Genomic DNA, 18,635 nt, shown 5'->3' on the forward strand with positions numbered 1-18,635 from the left:
CCAGTTAACTTTCTCTGTAGCATTAACCCCCACCCCACATTATTCAACAAGCACTTTGTATTCCGTAAATAATACATTTGAAAATATAAACAAATAAACCTATTGATGATAAATACAAGACACTCACAAGAAGGCCAAGTCAATATTACGAACCATTTATTGGGAGGTTCTGATCAGAGTATAAATCACACTACCAAGTCTTATCTTAAGAAATAAAATGTATTTACAGCAAAATTCTCACATAAGTTGCTTTCAAATAAAAACAGACAGTAAATGATATAAATAAGTTCTATGGAAAATAAAACTCGTCTTACAAAAAATATATGCAATTTCTGTTTACATTTTCTCACATTGGTGCTAATACATCTATACTGTACAGTTTCAGTACATACAGATCATTTACAGCCCTGTGTGAGTCAAATTAAAGCTTCATTTATACTTGGATGTGCAACAGTGTCACTCGCAATAACTTTTCAAGCGATAAATATGTTTTACCGCTTGAAAATCAGTTAACGGCAAGCAACACGGTCGCGCAATTAAGTATAAATTAGGCTTGAGTCAAATCTGAAAACAACCACTTGCTCCAACCTTTAAGTGTTAATCAAATGATAAACCAGGATAGATTAAAGCAATGTAGAAGAGTATTTCCTTTGGATAGCAATAACTCGCTATCATGTTCCTAACAATGAATGGAGGTCATTCCTATATATGTAGAGTAAGGAGGGTTGTTTTCAGATTGACTAGTTGAGTACCTAAAATAGGTGCTTTAAGAGCGTAGCTAAGTAGTGCACAGGCACTGACACACAGGTCACATAACAGGTTTGATATACAGCCTACGTACATTCTCTAACAAACGTGAAGTGAGCTACTTAGCTTACATTCTTACATCGGTGTAGTTGAAATAGTTTGAAAGCACATCCTCTTTTCATGATAGCGCTGAAATGACATGGCTCTGTTGGTGTAATGCCAAGTAATTGAACAGGGACCTATATTAAAAAGTCAATGCTTGAGACCAATGTTGTGAAAAAGGGATGCTTTTTCCAAATATTACAACATAACCTGAACGTAAGTTGTACAGTAGAAAGAAGACTACACATCTAGACATTCATATTAAAAAGTCTTTCTGCGCTTGGGGTGTGTGTGGTTTAAGTGGGTGTTTTAATGAGTGCTGCGGTCGTGTGTCCTGTACCGACATTACAGGCTTCATCTGCATGGTGTCCTTTACTTTTGGTCCTTTGGAGGGCACTATTGTCCGGCTGTCAGACCCAGACTTTGAAGACGTGCCTCTGGAGTCACTGTGATGGTGGGTCTTAACTCTACTGTCTGTGAAGGAGTGGGACAGAGTTTGGTGAATGTCCATTGGCTTAAAGAGGTCAAAGGGGATGAGCGTCCTTGGTGGTTTGTGTTCGGGGGGAGCAGAGCCCGTGGTAGTGTTCAACTTCTTCCTCTCTTCCTTGAAGCTCACGTCTTTCTCTCTCTTTCCTTCCTTCTTAATGACAGCATGGACATGTTTGTGAGCACCAGCCTTGCCATCTTCTCGCCCCGATTTGGTGTGCGACAAATGTATGGATGATGTGTTGCTCTCTTTGGCCTCCCTGTGGCCACTCTTGTCTTTCTTCCCATGCGACGACTTGTGTTTATGCATGCCGGACTCTCTAGTTTCCTCTCTATCGTGCTTTGTGTGAGGTGCCACGTGCATGGCACCCCTGTCCTTGTCATGCTCCTTCTCTCTCTTTATTTGAGGTGGCACCTCTGCCTCCCTGACGCCTTTCTCCTCTCGCTGAGCAGGAAGCGGAGCTTTGCTGCCCTCTCTTGTCCTGTCCTCATCCTCCTTCTTCCTGGTAAGTGTTGTTGCACTGCCCTCTTTCCCACCTTCTGCCTTGGCTTTCTCCCTCTCTCTAATTCTCTCTTTCTCCTTCTCCCTCTCTCTCCCCTTATCCTTTTTTTCCTTCTCTCTACTCCGCTCCTCCTTCTTCTCTCGCTCTTTGGCCCTTTCTTTGTCATCTTTGTCCCTGTCCTTACTCCTGTTTTTGTCTTTTTCCTTCTTGATTGGGATTGTTGTGTATACAGCCGCAACGCCAATGTCTTTCGTTTTTTCTTTAGGGCCCTGGCCTTGTGCGGCTGTCTTCTGTGGCCTCTCATCCACGTCATACTCTTTCCTTAAGTGCTGTGGGGTCTTTGAGGAAACACTGCTGTCTCCAGCCTCCTCTTCATCTCCTTTACGTGGTGTCTGATGGGGACCCGTGCAACCATCTCTCGCTGGCTTACTTTCTCCCTCCTCTGCCTTGATCTCTGCAGGTGGAGCTGTGAGGGAGCTCTCATTCGGCTCAGTTTTGATGCAGGTCAGAGACTCTGTAGGTAACGAGTCCTTCACTTCGCTCTCTGTCACCGCCACCTCCCCCAGGTCTTCGTCCTTGTAGGTCGGCGTCGGCCCTGGTGAGTACGGCACCTCGCCTTCCCCGTCTGCCACCTTCAGTGGCTTCTCGGTGGGACTGTTGGTGGGACTGTCACACTCGCTCATTTCAGATGGAATGGGCTGCTCGTCCTCATCTTCCTCTTTGACTTGAAATGGTGTGTGTGTAGGCACGCAGCTCCCCTCTACCTCCTCCTCCTCCTCTTCTTCCTCCTCCTCCTCCCCCCCCTCCTGTTGATGGTACTGTTTGAGGCGGACATGCCAGGCCAAGCTGCAGACGGCCGACACCGTTTTGAACTGGTGGACCACTCCCCGGGGGATGAAGTAGATGTCGTCGTGGTAGAGCTGGATGCGTGCGTAGCGGATGCCCTCCCTCCTCAGCTGGTTCAGCTTGGCGTCGTCGATCCACTGCACACACTGTGAAGGGAGTGGCGGGAGGCACAGGGAAATATAATCACCTCGGTTAACAACAGACGGACAATGGCAAATGTGAAAGCACTGGAACACTGGAACATGTCCAGGTGGAATTCTATTTCAAACTCCCTGCTTGCCTTTTTAACTGAAACCCCGTATAGGTATCTGGATGAGTACAGGCTAAAATGTTTCATTGATTAATTTCCCCAACTTGAAAAACTGAATTACAAGAGACTACATAACTTGCCAGAAATCCCATCTAACTTTACTGCCTCTTTCCCACATAAAGGACATCTGATTGAGAACATGGGATTATATTTCAATATTTGTTCCCAATGGTCCCACACTATAGTTATAAATTCTGTCATAAGGCCTTTGCCACATGGAACCAGAATTTTTCGAAAAAGGAAAGAAAACATTTAACTCAATGTCATTTTTTTTGTAATTCAAATAGATTTTCATTTATATTTTATAATTGGTTAAATTGATTACTTGAATGAACTGTTCCACCCTCAATCTGAAATGAATCCATTTGAACGATGAGTAGTCAACATCGCCATCCCCACGGAGGGTTTGTGGAGAAATGTGACATCTGGTGGACATATATAATTGGTGGATAATTATAAATTGATTGAACCTGCAGTATTATGAGTATTTAATAACCATTTTACCTGCAAAATATTTTGCTTGAAACTTGGGTGTTCAAATGCCTTGAAGTATTACTGGTACATATATCCCTACCATGAGTTCCTAATAACAGTAGAGGATCAAGTTCCACAAACAGTACTTAACACTCAAATACCTGGAACGCGCCCGAGTCGCATTAGATTTTAACCACTTTAACCATTATGTTATGCTTTAACAATTGAAGAATAGCAGATATACAAGCTCACAGCGCGCGCTGCGAGCTTGTAGATCTGCTACTTTTTGAAAAAACGTGAAAATGTGTGCAAGTATTTGAATATCTTTGACCCGATCTTTGACACAACTTCTAAATCCTTCCTCTAAATCAGTGGTTCTCAAACTGTTTCTTGTCAAGGAAGGACCCCCAAAATTGCAGGTATTTGGCCACGGACTCCCATCTCAAAATATGTTGTTCCAGGGACCCCCAGAAGCAAATATTTGAGTTACAAATATTCGCTTTTAAATAGATATATTCAAATACTTGCATAAAAAATACTTGCTTGTATATCTGCTATTTTTCAATAGTTAAAGCATTCAATAATTCTAGGTCTAAATGGGTTAAATGAAACATCAAGTTCCAGATTGACGATTGTCAATGGTGTTGTGACTCACCTGTGACAGCGGGGGTTCGTGGAGGTCCAGCTGGAGCCTCATGACCACTTCTGGGAAATCTCCAGCGTGGAAACATACAACATCTTTGGTGATCCGCGAGGGAGAAACACTGTAAAAAGACACAGTCCCAAATACTGTGTGAATGCGTGTATTCTAGGAGTGTACGGAAATATCAAGGTTTAATGAGTCGTAAACCTTGTATTGTGATTTATTGTATTGCCAGATTCTTGCAAATACACAAATCAAGTGTATTCTTACGTTTAATTCTTTCCCCTAGCCAACTCCACACCCACCTTTTCATTCCACAGTTTTATTTGTTTTATTCCTTACTCTTGGCCTTTTCTTAGTGTTCTTTTTTCCCCTAATATAGTAGTATATTTCTTTTGCTGTTTTCTCCTCCCTCCAATGTAAAGTGTCTTTGGATACTTAGAAAAGCGTTATATACATTTGAGATATTATTATTATATACAAATCGTGGAGGACTGTCATTGTACACCCACCCTTCTCCGTAGCGCACAGCCTTCAGCACGCCAACAGCGGCAGTGGTTTGTCTCTCGAAGCCCTGACCAATGTGGTCAGCGTGGGCTCGCGTCCGGTCTTCAAACAGCATCTCCCTGGGCTCACTGGCTCTAGGCAGGTACTGCAGGTTCTTTATCTCATTAGTGGACCTGCAATTAGTAATCGTTTGTGGAAAAACATCAACAGCCTGCAGCAGTTCCAACCATTAACCACTTTCAACCTGACATCCCTATTTTGGGCATGCTGCCATTAATATTTTCAAAAACAGCTAAAATAGCAGATCGGAAACTTCAAGTGTTGCAGTTGTGAGCGATTCTTTAGAAATAATAGTATTAAAAAACAACAACACAGCACAGCTTAATTTTAAATGAAAGACAGCATAAAGAAACCATTCAAAACTCTATCAACAGTGCTTAAGTTACCTTACTCAAAACATCAATAACCCACCTTTTTCTTTTGAAGGGAGATTTTGGCATATCTGCCATAGGGATCATCTGTTCACCTGGTCTGACCCACATGATGGGGCCATCGTCACTCTCGGTGGGGCTTTGCAACCGCAAGCTGGATAACGTCCCCCACGGCAGGGTCCGCTACGCAAACACAGAGCGCCAAAAACATTCATGGTCAACACATAATGATGAATGTCACAAAGACATTAACAGCCACCTGCTACAGAATATGAGCACATACGCGCATATATCGTCGTTGTCGGGTGGAAACCTCGTATCTCAAAGTTTCAAATGAGTACTTTCTTTTGCAAAGTAAAGCCCTGCTTCATTATACAAGGCCGTCGCACACAAGTAGTGAAAACAGCAGATCTACAAGCACACAACGCCTCGCGATGCGAGGCGTTGTGTGCTTGTAGATCGGCTGTTTTCACTAGTTTAAATCATTTTAAAAGGATAAACGCAAAACGAACGGATTTGGACATACAAGGTTTTTACCCGACAACGACGATATGCATATTAAACCCCGCTAACCTCCAGAAAGGGAGAATCCGCCAGCATCTGGATGAACTCAGGGAAGTAGTCCCCCACCTCCTCGTCCACAGCCCCTACCAGGCTGACCTGCCGCATGGCCCCGGCACGGTACGTTCCCTGGGAATATGTCCGCTTGACCTGCAGCAGGACCAAAGCACAGCAGACAAAAACCTAAAATCTTTTGTTGTTTTGACTGTATCATTTTGAGAGTTCTCAAAGTCAGGCGGTTCAGGCCGAAAATTACACTATTTGTTCCAACGGTAGGGAATAAATAAATAATAACACATTTATTTATTTATTGAGTAAAGGTTTTTCTTCCCATTTCTCTTACAATTTAGAATTGTCACTTTTAATATTTGGTTTTAAAGATTTGTCATTATCGCCATGTCTGATATTCAATCGTTTTTCAGACTTAATATTTTGCTTTGTGAAATACCATTCTGACCATCTCACACTTGTACAAACCGTATTGCCACCTCTCCAAGTAGGCCTATCCTACAACCTTAAACTAATGTCATCTATGCCATCTATCCCCCCTAGCCTACCACCTGGCCAAGCCTTTTTCCTGCAGGAAACCCTGGTGTGGCAGGCACACCAGGTGTTGATAGTTTGTCGAAGGATAAAAATCCTCAGATAAATGATAAATACTTACCTGCCTCCACACAACACTTATACCCCCAAAGTATGTTTTAAGATGTGTGTTGTGCAGCACAGCACACTTTGGAGTTTGGACTAAGCTGGAGGTCCCTGTAAACTAGGTCAAACCAATCAAACTTATTAAAGCGCGCATACACACATGCATGCAGGTGCAAGAAAGAGACAGGCAGACACACAGATGGAGACACACAGAGAGGGGGGGGGGGGGAGAGGCAGACAAGACAGACACACAGATGGAGAGAGAGAGAGAGAGAGAGAGCAAGAGAGAGAGAGTGAAATCAAGAATGAAAACAAAACATTGCGCCCAAATGTTGGCCGTGCAGGCAGGTCTGAACAGGTTTTAATTGCCCGCAGTTGCCCGCCTTTTACATGCCCAGGGCAATCGGGCAATCCTTATTGTCGGACCCTGCAGTGCAAGCAACGTGTTAAGTAGGCAGACAAACTAGACCTAAAACTAGTTCAGGAGTGAGGACTACGAGTTTCATAAATTAAACTAAATTGAACGTAAAGAGACCGCTCAGTGAGATACAGATAGATTAAAAGAGACGTCATGGACTTCGCTGTGTAGGTGAACTTCAAAACAAAACCTGCGTTGACTAATTATATTACAGGTTTCTCATAGTAATAGTCTCTCGAGACTGATGCCTCACACAATTTTCCAAAGCTTCCGTCATACAGTCTATACAACTGTAGCGTTTACATGACTGAAAAGCGGATGTCCCCCTTTGCAGTTGCATAAATAATTGTCCCCATAAATCTAATTAGTCCAAGCATAAATAGCTTGCTGCTTAGCAGAAATGGACATTCTAAAAGAACATAGTTTTGAGATATTTTTAAATACATTTTCACAGAAACGACAAATGATGACGGCAAATCCCTTTGTACCGCTTTCAGGCGGTGTGATTACAGACTCTAAAATAGTTGTCTGGCTTGAGAGAGACTATCATAGTACTAATCAGTGTGAGACTTACTTATATTGACGGGACGCTTGTGAGGAGGCAAACCAAGAAAAGACTGGATTAAATGTTCAACACTCGACTACACTTTTTTATGATGTCTTATTTCCGACCGTCTGTTGCAGTAGGCTAGTGCAAGTCTTTTTTATGGTTTGATCGTCAATCGTGCAGTCCTGTACTCCTGTGTGTGCGTGCTTGTGCTGCGCAGCTTCTCAGAACTAAACTCTCTTGTGTGTGGGTGTGTGTGTACAGTATGTGTTTGTGCTGTGCAGCTCAGCTCAGCACAAATAAACTGTCGATTTGAACCGCTGCCTGGCATGTTGTTATTTGGGCTCTTAACTTAATGTTATTAGGCTCGGGTATGGCTCGGGCTTAAACTCACTTGGGTTGGTCTTTAATTTTCAGGCCTTTTGAGAACTTTTAATAATGTCCTCTTCTCCCCTTTATTAAGGAGGTTTTGCAACTCTCAATACACAGGACAACCAGAGCAAAACATATGCTATGAAGCATTACCTGGCCATAGTGAGTACAGGGGTGAAGAACTGAACACATCTACCAATTACAATTTATGAAATTGACATAGTTCCTAAATGCCAAGAGTGTGCAGTTCATTACTAACAGACTTATGAAACTACTTCCCGCTGGATGAATTACATACCATCTAAATATCTAGAATGCTACAGATATATAGCTTTTCAAAAATACATAGTAACCTTTGCTACCTTTCGGAGAGCAACATCTCGTATGGCCCATGGACTAAAAGTTGTGTTCACACCGAGAGATAACATTTATTAGTGCGCCACACTTAAGGGAAACACACACCGGACGAGACGCGTCAAAACATACGCCCGATTATTTTCAAATAACTAACCCACACCGGCGGGGTCAGACGTGTGCAGGCGTGGGTCTGCCGCCTCGCCCGCCGCGCCGATGCGCTGCTGTTCTATTTCAAGGCGCTGAAATAGAACATGGTTGCTCAATCTTTCTTATTTTCACACATACAGCTACTGTACTAGATTAAAAATGTGTTATTAGAATTCGGTACAGAGTGTTTGCATTGTATGTCTAGTGATTGACAGCATGACATAATTAGCTGAACGCGTGAATGAACGCTTTTGTCCCATATCAACACCTAGCGGAAAAAGTGAAGCGATTCAAGCAACGGCAATAAATATATCTTTTGGTCTGACTCTGAACACACCTTTACAGTTGGATCTGCATTCAGCACTCTGCAGAATACTGCTCCTTGGCTAGTCCACACCTAAGTCTGCATCTATTGTTCAACTTGAGACACATTATTTAAAAGCTTCTTTATACAAAGCCAAGTAAAACATTTTTGGATGTGACCTAGTCCTAGTGGCACAGGCTTTGCACTCATTCTGCAATACAGCCATTTTGATTGTCAGAAGATTTATCAAGACTGAAGGGGATATTCAAATGGAATAGTGGACAGACAATACTAGCTCACATTGCTCCTCCTAACGCACTTCATATTTATGTGAGGAATGTTTGCGGTATAGTGAGACCCTTGTTACTTCATATTAAATTAATAGCTTATTTATTTCTGAATAGTTCAAACCTCACCCTCATCAAACCCTTGTTACTTCATATTTCTATTTCAAACAGTCAAACAGTATAATGAGTCCCTGGTTGTGGCTGTTTTTACTGAGGGAAGGTCTCATATTTAAGGGAGACCTGTGACACCTGTCTAATATAGAGTGTGTGTGTGTGTGTGTGTGTGTGTGTGTGTGTGTGTGTGTGTGTGTGTGTGTGTGTGTGTGTGTGTGCGTGCGTGCGTGCGTGTGTGTGGTAGCTTCATGAAGCGGAGTAATTCCTTTCCTCCTCTCATCAGTTATTCATTACTTAATTTGGTTCAGGCTATGTCATAAAGACATGGTCGATGCTACATATCAGCCTGGGTGCCAGCCTGCTTGCTCCGCGATTTGTTTTGTCTCTCCGCATCACAGTCTGGAAATGATTCGGTTGACTAGTATTTCAGTATTTCTGAACGTCAGTTGTGACGTAAGTGACGCCGTTGCTGATTGGATGTTGATCCAACGAATCAGAGGGTTAGGGAAGCTAAGTCATCAGTCAGCCAATACACACTGGTGTATTAGTCCCGCCCCGCACCAGACCAATCAGAAGCCGCGGTTGTGTTCCAGCCGCTTTCTATGTCCCACATCCCCTTGGAGATTCAAGGGTTTCCAGACTGATGTGGAGAGACAAAACAAATCGCAGAACGGAGGGAGCAGGCTGGCACCCAGGCTAGCTTGGGATCAATACCATTTTCAGGTTTCTGATCCGGTAGGGAGTGGAAATAACTTTTGTAGTTTTTACGTCATTTTGTAGTCATCAGGCGGCCGGAACCACCAGTGCCGTGCAGCTCCAAAATGATTCCCCTAGCTTAAAATTGGTTTAATTGGTATAATCGTTTCATTTGGTATGTTTATATTTTATTCTAACTCGACTAGCATCATGTGGGGAACAGAAATAATAACACCAACCGGAACAAACCTCTCTTTTTTTTCTCCCTAAACCGGATCATACGGCTCAGTTTAGAACGAATACCAGGCTTTCCTCCACTATGGAAAGTCTGTTGATCCGAGGTTAGCTCGCTGGCAGTCAGGATGGTGCCCATGTCTCAACAGGATTTGTAAGAACTTGTCCTGGACAACTGCTAAACGCTGGCCTCGCAGGTCTCCCTAAAATACTGATCAGACAGCCGCAATCGATTCAGAACACAATCGATACTTCAGTACTTACTAATACCAACAAAGTGGATCGTATCACTCCAATTCCCTGATCTTTTCACTGCTCACTCTCTGTCAAAAGAGGATTTCAAAATTCCACAGTTGGTTTGTAAAGCACTGGTTTAGGGACAGAATAGTTGGGATATTGTGAGGTTATCACGACTAGGACAGGTCAGAGAGAAAACTACATGTGGAGAGTACATATCTAGAACATACTCCCAGAAAACTGCAGGTCTGCTATGACATAATATATATTCTTTCAAAACAAAGCAGAATACATTTCTGTTTGCCTTTTACTGAGGATTTGTTTTTAATAATTTCTTTACTACTGTACTATTTTCTCACATTTTCCTATTGCTCTTAATGTTTTGTGCAAAGTTATTTTCTTATGTTTTCCCCCCAAAAAAAACATTATGTTAGAAGGAGAATGTCATGGGACGTGTGTTTTAAATTAGTCTAACATGGTTAGGATAAAATGAATATAAAATATCTTAATACTGAATCGAATCAAGCAATGAAAAACTGTCTGGGGTGCAAAAAAGAGCCGGAGTAACTAAAATGACACTTTCACGGTTTTAATGAGTTAAATCGAGTGCTTTGATATAATGTTACGTTTAAAGCTACACTATGTAACTTTTTTTCTGGAATATATTTTTATTTTGACCAATCTTTAAGATATACAATATAAATATCACATGTGGATGGTGGTATTATTTGGTCTCCCTTCTCTTCTATTGAGAAATGTATATCCTGTGGTCTGGTTTGACTACGACTTGTTGAGAAGTGGTATTGCCTGAAGGTCAAAATAAAGATTCTCTCCTGAGCAAGCAGGCAGCTTAGCGTCAGTGATAAAATGTCAGCACTTGCCCGGTTTCAAATCCAGCCAGGATAGGACTGTAAGTCAAGCACTTTGATATGTCATATTGTCAGTTTAAAGCCCTGCCTAGACAGAAAGATGCACCTCAGATGCATTTTTTACTCACATATAAGAGTGCAATCAATGTTTTTATGGAGAGGAAAAATAAAATATATATTGTGAGAGAGAATCATCAATTCTTAAAAACAAACGTTTAGCAGCCAAGAATCATGCAGCGCCAACTCAAACAAGGGTTTGTTGCACCGTGGCTGCTGCTGACAAAGAACCTCGCGATATGTTATGTATCACGATACTTGGGTCACAATATGATTGTATCACTATATATTGCGATGCGAAACATATTGCGATATAAATAACGATATATTGCGATATATATTGACATGAATCACTGGAAGGCAAACTAGCTAAAGAACAGCTACATCTAGAGGCATAGGCAGCTCCACAGGGGGGGCATTGGGGGGGCAATGGCCAACAAATCAGACTTTGTGCCTTCCCAGTCCAGATTGGCCAGTAGTAACATACCCCACCAATATTTGAAGATGATTTACAGGTGTTAATTATTAATATTATTAATAATTATTATTTTTATGTTCTTTGTGATGTGATCATTAGATACATTTTCAAATTAACTAATAGTTTAATGAAAATGCAATAATAAAAGGTAGCCTACACTGGCACTGCACCGTCGGATTAGTTTTGATGTCTATTCCTGTGTTGTTGTGCATACAGCACAGGAGATTTCAGTGATAAAACTAGTTTGACGCAAAAACGCAGCAGAAATCGGCACCATCTTGCCCATCTATATACAGTAGGTGAGCATTTGCTTGCTATATATAGGGGTGTTGTAAAATAGAGTGCCCCCAAAAATGAAGGCCCCCTGTTGATTATTCCCTGGAGCCGCCACTGTCTAGAGGAGTGGAGTGTCAGGACCGGACTTGTACCATTGGTTTACTTTCTATGCATGGGAACACAGCTTTTATTTCCTCCAAAAGTATTGCGATACTACAACCTGGAGTATCGATACAGTATGGGAAATAAAATATTTTGATATACTGCGCATCTCGCATCTATAGTGGGACATTTCAGAATGGGAGACAAAGAAAAAGAAACTGGATAAAACAGAAGGAGCAGCTGATTCAGGATGGGTCTACATTTGGTAACTCCACTATTCAATGTTGTAGTAATGCTGGCCTGTTACCACTGTGCTTTCTGACCTAAACTTTACAAGGAAGAACGAGAGCAGTACACTGGATCTTACACCAAAACACACATAACTCTGACAGACTGAACTACTGTCTGAAAAGGACAACACTTCCCTGTCTGCACTACACTGGGAAATGTGTAAGATGCCACATGGCCCTTACAGATGATGACAGCCAAAAGAATTAAAAGCAAGCTGGTCAAAGAAATTGACATTAGGTGGGACTGAGGATGACCAGCAGTATATGACTATATCTGGATAACAGATTTGTTTCAAGCAGTTCCCTTTTCTGGATAGGCCTAAACGGTAGAGCTGGACTAATATTATCGTCGATCTGGCATAATATATCGGCCATTATCTGTAACTTCTATAACTTCTATGGAGCCGAAACGTTTACGACTTCAAAAATATTCAAAAATAGCCGATCTATTCACTTTCTACTCTCAAGTTTGTATTTTGGCTATTTGTGCCATTTCTATTTTTGAAAATATAGGTAAGCGGTGGTTTAGGAAACCACAAAATTGGGATCAGCGTTGGCCCCAAAAATGTGGCATTGGTTGGGCTCTATACAGTAGTTGCACAACTTGCTCAGCTGGCAGTCCAACCGAGTACAACAAAACCAGAGGCACCCGAGAAGCCCCAGCTGAAAAGGAGGAAGATGTATAAAATATATAAAAAATAAAATAAAAATAAAAAGACAAGAAGGATTGCTATGCTGCTGTGCCGAGATGAGGAAAAGCTGGTTTCCACAGAACCAGGTGGGAGATGCTGCAGCACTGAAGAGATGAAACTTGAAAGACTATCTTCAGGCAGAACTAAACGTGTCTCTTGACTATTGTGGTGCTTTGAAAGAAATTAAGACATACAGTATCTGAAACTGGCCTGAGTCTCAAAACATGTACAGTGTACTCCTGTGACCTACACACGTTTTCTGGTTTTGTATATCGTTTAATGTTTTGGAGACTATACAGCCCAATTCCCCTTTAGAATGTACACATTCTTCATTACATTTTGGAGATGTTATATCACAATAACATTCCAAATAAATGTGTCTTTTGTCAACTTCAATAAACACCTAAACACCAATTTGTGTCTGGACCCGACACATGCCAAACTGATGTAGGCAAAGGAAATGTACCGGAAAGTATTTATTTATGAATATTTTGACGTTTCTGGCATGTTGTCGCATTCCAAAATAGCCTCAGATGCTAGGGCCCTGTATTTTCCTTTTGAGCGGCACTTCCGAATAAACCTAAGCTGTACTGACAACAGAACTACAAGAGGTGTCACCAAAAGACTACTGAAATAAATGTTACACAGTATGACTTCAAAGGAAACTTCAATATACGCACATCGACTATGGGTACTGGGCTTAACTTGAAAGAGGTAGAGTCCGCACACCAAAAACAGTCAAGACTTTATTGGCACAGTGACAGTCAAACAGTATGACTTTAACCATTATCTCTATTGAGACCATCTACCACAAGTGGTTCTGCAGTCTCCATTGAATGTACGTGTATCCTGTACATTCAATAGAGTGATGGAATGTACAAATAGGCTATTTATTTAAAATATAAATGTGCTAGTGGGGTGTCTAGTAACGCAACCATTATGACTATGTTTCGAGGACCTGAGTTTGAATACAACTTCTGTCCTGTCTTGCAGGTGACCTGCATGCTACCTAGGTTTCCTGCCTCTTTACTAAAGAAAATAAATAAATGTTGCCATACTATTGCTGGCTAGAAAGCCACCACAAAAGGTACAAAAGGTGAATTTCAAAACAAGCAGAATGTGAAGGAAGAACTGTGGCTTTGTTCTCAACATACAGTATACCACAATTAAAGTACACTTTCACATTAGTTTTAGTTGTGAAAGGCCCGTCTTAAAAGAAAAGGCTTTGATCTGAAACAGTAGACTGATAAAGAGACAACTAGGGGGCCACATAGCAGTATGAACCGTTTCCAGAAAGACAGGTGATTGTTTAATTTGATTTGAACACTACTTGTCTTGTAGGCTCCATGTCTGTAGGGAGACGAATGGTCCCCGGACATTCCAAAGAATATGACTCCCAATGGGCTGACTGTTTTTGCACAATCCTATCCTGGTCTGCTGGTCATAAGCATCTGTTCAGACTAGGACAAAATCTGAGATGTGGATAAGCTTACATGCAAAAAACAAGTGCTTCAGCTTCACGTGTGACTTTCATGAGCACAGGGCCAAAGCAGAGTGACTAATGCACCGAGACAATGTGTTGCACCCTGTGGTGGTGGACATCTGCAGGCTGATGTCTTTCCAACTCCTTCAAATCCTCTCTCCTCAACAACGATTACACCGACAACGTATTTTCTGTTGAGAAGAAAAATGTTAACACATTTCTCACCTGAGTGTAGAAGTTGGCCATGCTTGTCGTCTCTATGTCCTTCTTCCCGAGCACCTCCACCTTCACTGGTGAATTGGGGAACTTGCAGGAAAAGTAGTCCAGGAAGTCTGGGAGGTATCCGGCCGCTCCATGGATGATCCCCATTACGTAGTGCGCCGCCTGGTTCTCGTTCTCGCTGAACGACAGGGCCACAAACTCCTCAGCGAACCGCTGCATCTCGGCTGGTGATAGACCGGAGAGCTGATCAGTGTAGGCATGTGCCACTGATGCTCCTCCGTTGGCCTGCTGCTCAATGTGGATCAGACGGCCAAATTCCAGACCCGCCAATCCTGGCGATAGGGCGCAGTGGATAGGGGAGCTGTAGCCTAGCCTCTCCCTGGCCAGAGAGGAAGAAAAGGGAGACTCTTGATATTCCTGGTGTGGTGCTGATGATGGCTGGAGTAGGCTGCTGCTGCTCCCGCCGTTGATTTTGCTGAGGAAGTCAGGGAAGTCCAGAGATACACCTGAGCACATGGTCTGGCTTGAGCGATGATGCATCTTGGGCCGGCTACGTCTCTCCTTTTCTCTCTCACCATCTTTGTGCTTCTTTTTCTTCTTCTTTTTCATTTTCTTCAGCAGGAGTTCTTCCTTTGAACCAGTAATGGTCTTCTCCTTTGACTCTGCAGGTAAAACATACACAATATTAGAAGGGAATATCAACTAATTTAAGTGTAAATTCTATGCTATTTGATCTATTAGAAAACCTCTGAATGCAGACATTTAAAACAAATGGCTTGTAAGAGCCACGTGTATGCAGTCTACTGGAAATTATACTGGATTTGATAATAAGATCATTATACTATTCAACTTTGCCCTGTGGTTACATAACATAACAATATACACATTTTCCCTCCATAACGGCAGTTATCAGCCACTGTGTGTTGATTTCTACCTGAAGATACATATTGCCAGCTCTCACTTTTGTTTGGATGTTTTCATGGTTTGTTTTGGCAGCCCTGTCTACCAAAACAAACACCAAAATACAGACAGGGGGGGGACTCCAGTCGATTATGACTGCTGGTATATAGGGAAATATAAAACATGATTGTTTTTTTATTTTTGTTGTGTTTGTCATGTAAACACAGGGCAAAGTTATATCATACTATACAAATAATAACAACAACAAGGGATCAACTGGTACATTTCGTCCTTACCTTTCTGTGGAGCTGGAGCAGCAGGAGCACTCACTTCTCCGTTTTCTCGAGCAATGTCATTCACAGGTGGCAACGCATGATATTTCCACTGCTCCTTATCCCTCTCTTTTTTCTTATCCACGTCTTTTTCTTTCACACGGTGGTCTGAAATGCAAAGTTACAGAGACAATGTTGCTACCAATCATACTGGCTTTGATTGATTGATTGATTGATTGAATACTTTATTATAAGTTTGAATAGGAAAAGGTTCACTGATACAAGGTCAACTAAAAGGATAAAACCCACAAGAAAGCTTTTGGGCTTATTTAAATTGGGGTCCCCTTTTTACACAATTCATACAAGTGACATAAATAATAATGGGCAAACATTGGCACGTGCGTACCACCACCACTTGGGCCTAAAAAAATAAACAACGTGGAGACGTGAATTTGAAATACAAAATTATGAAATAATTAACTATACTTATATAATTCTTAAGCATTAACATTCAAGTGTAAATGTCCCCCACGTTACAAATGAATGGACAAACGGCGTCTGTGTGAGTAAAATGTGTTTGTGTTGTCTTGCCCTACCTCTCGGTAACGTTTTCACGTCACCGTTCTCCGTCTTTGTATGGCAGCTAGCAGGGCTCACTTTCTCCACAGCAGCAGCGATGGGTGAACTCTGCGTCTGAGCGCTTAATGTTTTGCTCTTCTCCTTGTGTCGCCTCTCCTTGGCCTTCTTGACTTTATTGGGAGGCGAGGCGAGGAAGTTGCTGATCTTGAAGATTTTTCGAGCGGGAGCCATCGCTGCCGTCGCCGCCGCGGAGTTGCTGCTCGGCTTGGCCGGGCCGAAACTCCATTTCGCTGGGCTTCCATAACTCTGCTTCCCGTTGTGTTGTTTTTCCCCTCCTGCGCAGACCTCCCCGTTCACTTTCCTGTTGTGTTTCAGGCCCTTCTCCTCGACGCGGACCTTCTTGGCGGGCGGAGGGTAAATGTCAGCGGAAGACTGTGGTCGGCTCTCCGGCGGCCGTTTGGGTACCAGGGGTTTGGGGGAATTTGTTTTGCTATTTGCTGCGAAATGCATGGAGTCCACGGACTCGGCCATCTTGGAAGTTTCTATTTTTTACGGTCATACGTAACTGGTGCGTGAGAGGCAGGAGGGGGGCGGGGCCACGGGACGCAGCAGAATGGGGGAGGGAGGATCAGAGTGGTAAACACGGTTGTTTACATTATTGCAGGAAACACTTGGCATTGACATTGATGCGTCGCTGCAAGCTTGGTAGTAACAATGTCATGTGATGTAGTACATACATTTGATTATATATACACATATATACATGTATATATACATATATACACATATACATATGTACACACACACACACACACACACACACACACACACACACACACACACACACACACACACACACACACACACACACACACACATATATATATATATATATGGGTGGGTGACGTGACGTAACGTTTTCGCTGTCCTCGGTGTCAAACATGTATAAATAAAAAATATATTTGTCAAAAACCTTCTGAATATTGTGCAGGACATTAAGCTTTATGTGAACTTACTCAAGATTAAAACATTTCATTCCTCATTTCTTCAGAATTTTCAACCAAACATGGCAAAACTCATATGGTGTGACTGTCCTGACCTTGTTTCTCAAAGTGGGAACTTGAATAAAACTAAGAAAAAGAATTGCTAAAAATCATTTGAAAATGAATTTAGGCTAAAAAAATGTCTATTTGTGAGCCTATATCTTTTCAAAGTCAAAGCATAATGTTTTCAGTCATTTCTGATCAAAAACATTTTGTCCCCCAAACCAAAATCATTTGGTGTGACACTAGTTTGGACAAATTAAACAGGCAATTATTTGGACACCTATTGGCTAGAGAGGTCCTTCTTCTGTAAGGCTATTCAGCACTCCCAGCACAACTGCAAGACAGGTGTCTGAGGTGAGTTATGATTTTAACATTTTCATGAAATGCCATCTTGTTGAAACTTTGACAAACTCACCACTTTGGATGTCTGTTGGTGTGACACCTTTTCATTAAAAAAAGCTTAAGTTATTTGAAGTTTTGGTCATATTTCCATGTAGATCTAGGTTGCTTTGTTATAGCTAGGATGCTGTTAGCATGCTAATGTGTACATAGTAGCCTCAAGGTAAACCTAAATGCAGAAAACGTAATATGGTGTGACACTTAATCATAATGGTGTGACATGTCTGCTTGTCACGCCATATGACTTGATTGTCACACCATATGATTTATACTGTATTTAACTACAGATATAACAATAAATAACAAAGTTCCATGTTTCTTTTGTACATTTAAACATTTGTTTTAAACATTTTTACATAAAATGTAATTTAGCTTCATTCAGTGATACTTCAAATTCATCAGACAGAGCAGAAACCCCTTCACAGAAACCTTAACATATTGTTTCAATCTAAACAATATTTTCTCTTTGTCTTAAACTATACATTCCATTTTCTTTTGTCAGCTGGAAAATGACAAGTGCTGAGAGAACGAGAAAGTACAGGGAGAAACTAAACAATGACCCAGCAAGGAGAGAGGAGCCAAAGGGGCGAGACTGCATTTTCTACGAAGAGCAGGAGGTTGTCTGTGGCATAGCAGAACCGCAACAAGGCAGCCGGTTTGCTACCCTCACCAAATACGACTGGCTGATGTACAATACAGTCTAAATGTATAATCTAATCTGATCTAATACTTTTGTACTTTCACTCACTGGACTGGACAGTGGACAGTGTTAAGGTAGGACCCGAGACAAAACTAGCGAAAATAGCTGATCTACAAGCTCTCAACACGTTGTGCTGGGAGAGCTTGTAGATCAGCTATTTTCGGAGTTGCGCAACCCAGCACTCTTTAGCTAGTGGTGGAGATGTGGTGTAATGTCATGATTCCTAATTATATTTGTTCAACACAAAATGCTGTGTTCAAGTTCAGGAGACTTCGGAAAAAAGCAATTTATCTGAATGC

General features: G+C 41.9%; 1 protein-coding gene across 1 annotated transcript; it reads right to left on the bottom strand.

The window, feature by feature from the left end:
• Positions 1-198: 198 nt before the first annotated feature.
• Positions 199-16,722, bottom strand: LOC308294881 (uncharacterized protein; the record flags this gene model as incomplete). The annotated part of the gene is made up of 8 exons (XM_080737792.1): positions 199-2,830; positions 4,124-4,232; positions 4,624-4,791; positions 5,090-5,232; positions 5,623-5,760; positions 14,444-15,102; positions 15,637-15,780; positions 16,209-16,722. The coding sequence occupies 8 exons, from the start codon at positions 16,720-16,722 to the stop codon at positions 1,106-1,108; spliced, it is 3,600 nt and encodes a 1,199-aa protein (XP_080593918.1). The 3' UTR covers positions 199-1,105.
• Positions 16,723-18,635: the final 1,913 nt, after the last annotated feature.

The sequence above is a fragment of the Nannobrachium achirus genome (genome assembly GCF_963921795.1).
Source record: "Nannobrachium achirus genome assembly, chromosome: 11".
NCBI classification, from domain to species: Eukaryota; Metazoa; Chordata; class Actinopteri; order Myctophiformes; family Myctophidae; genus Nannobrachium; species Nannobrachium achirus.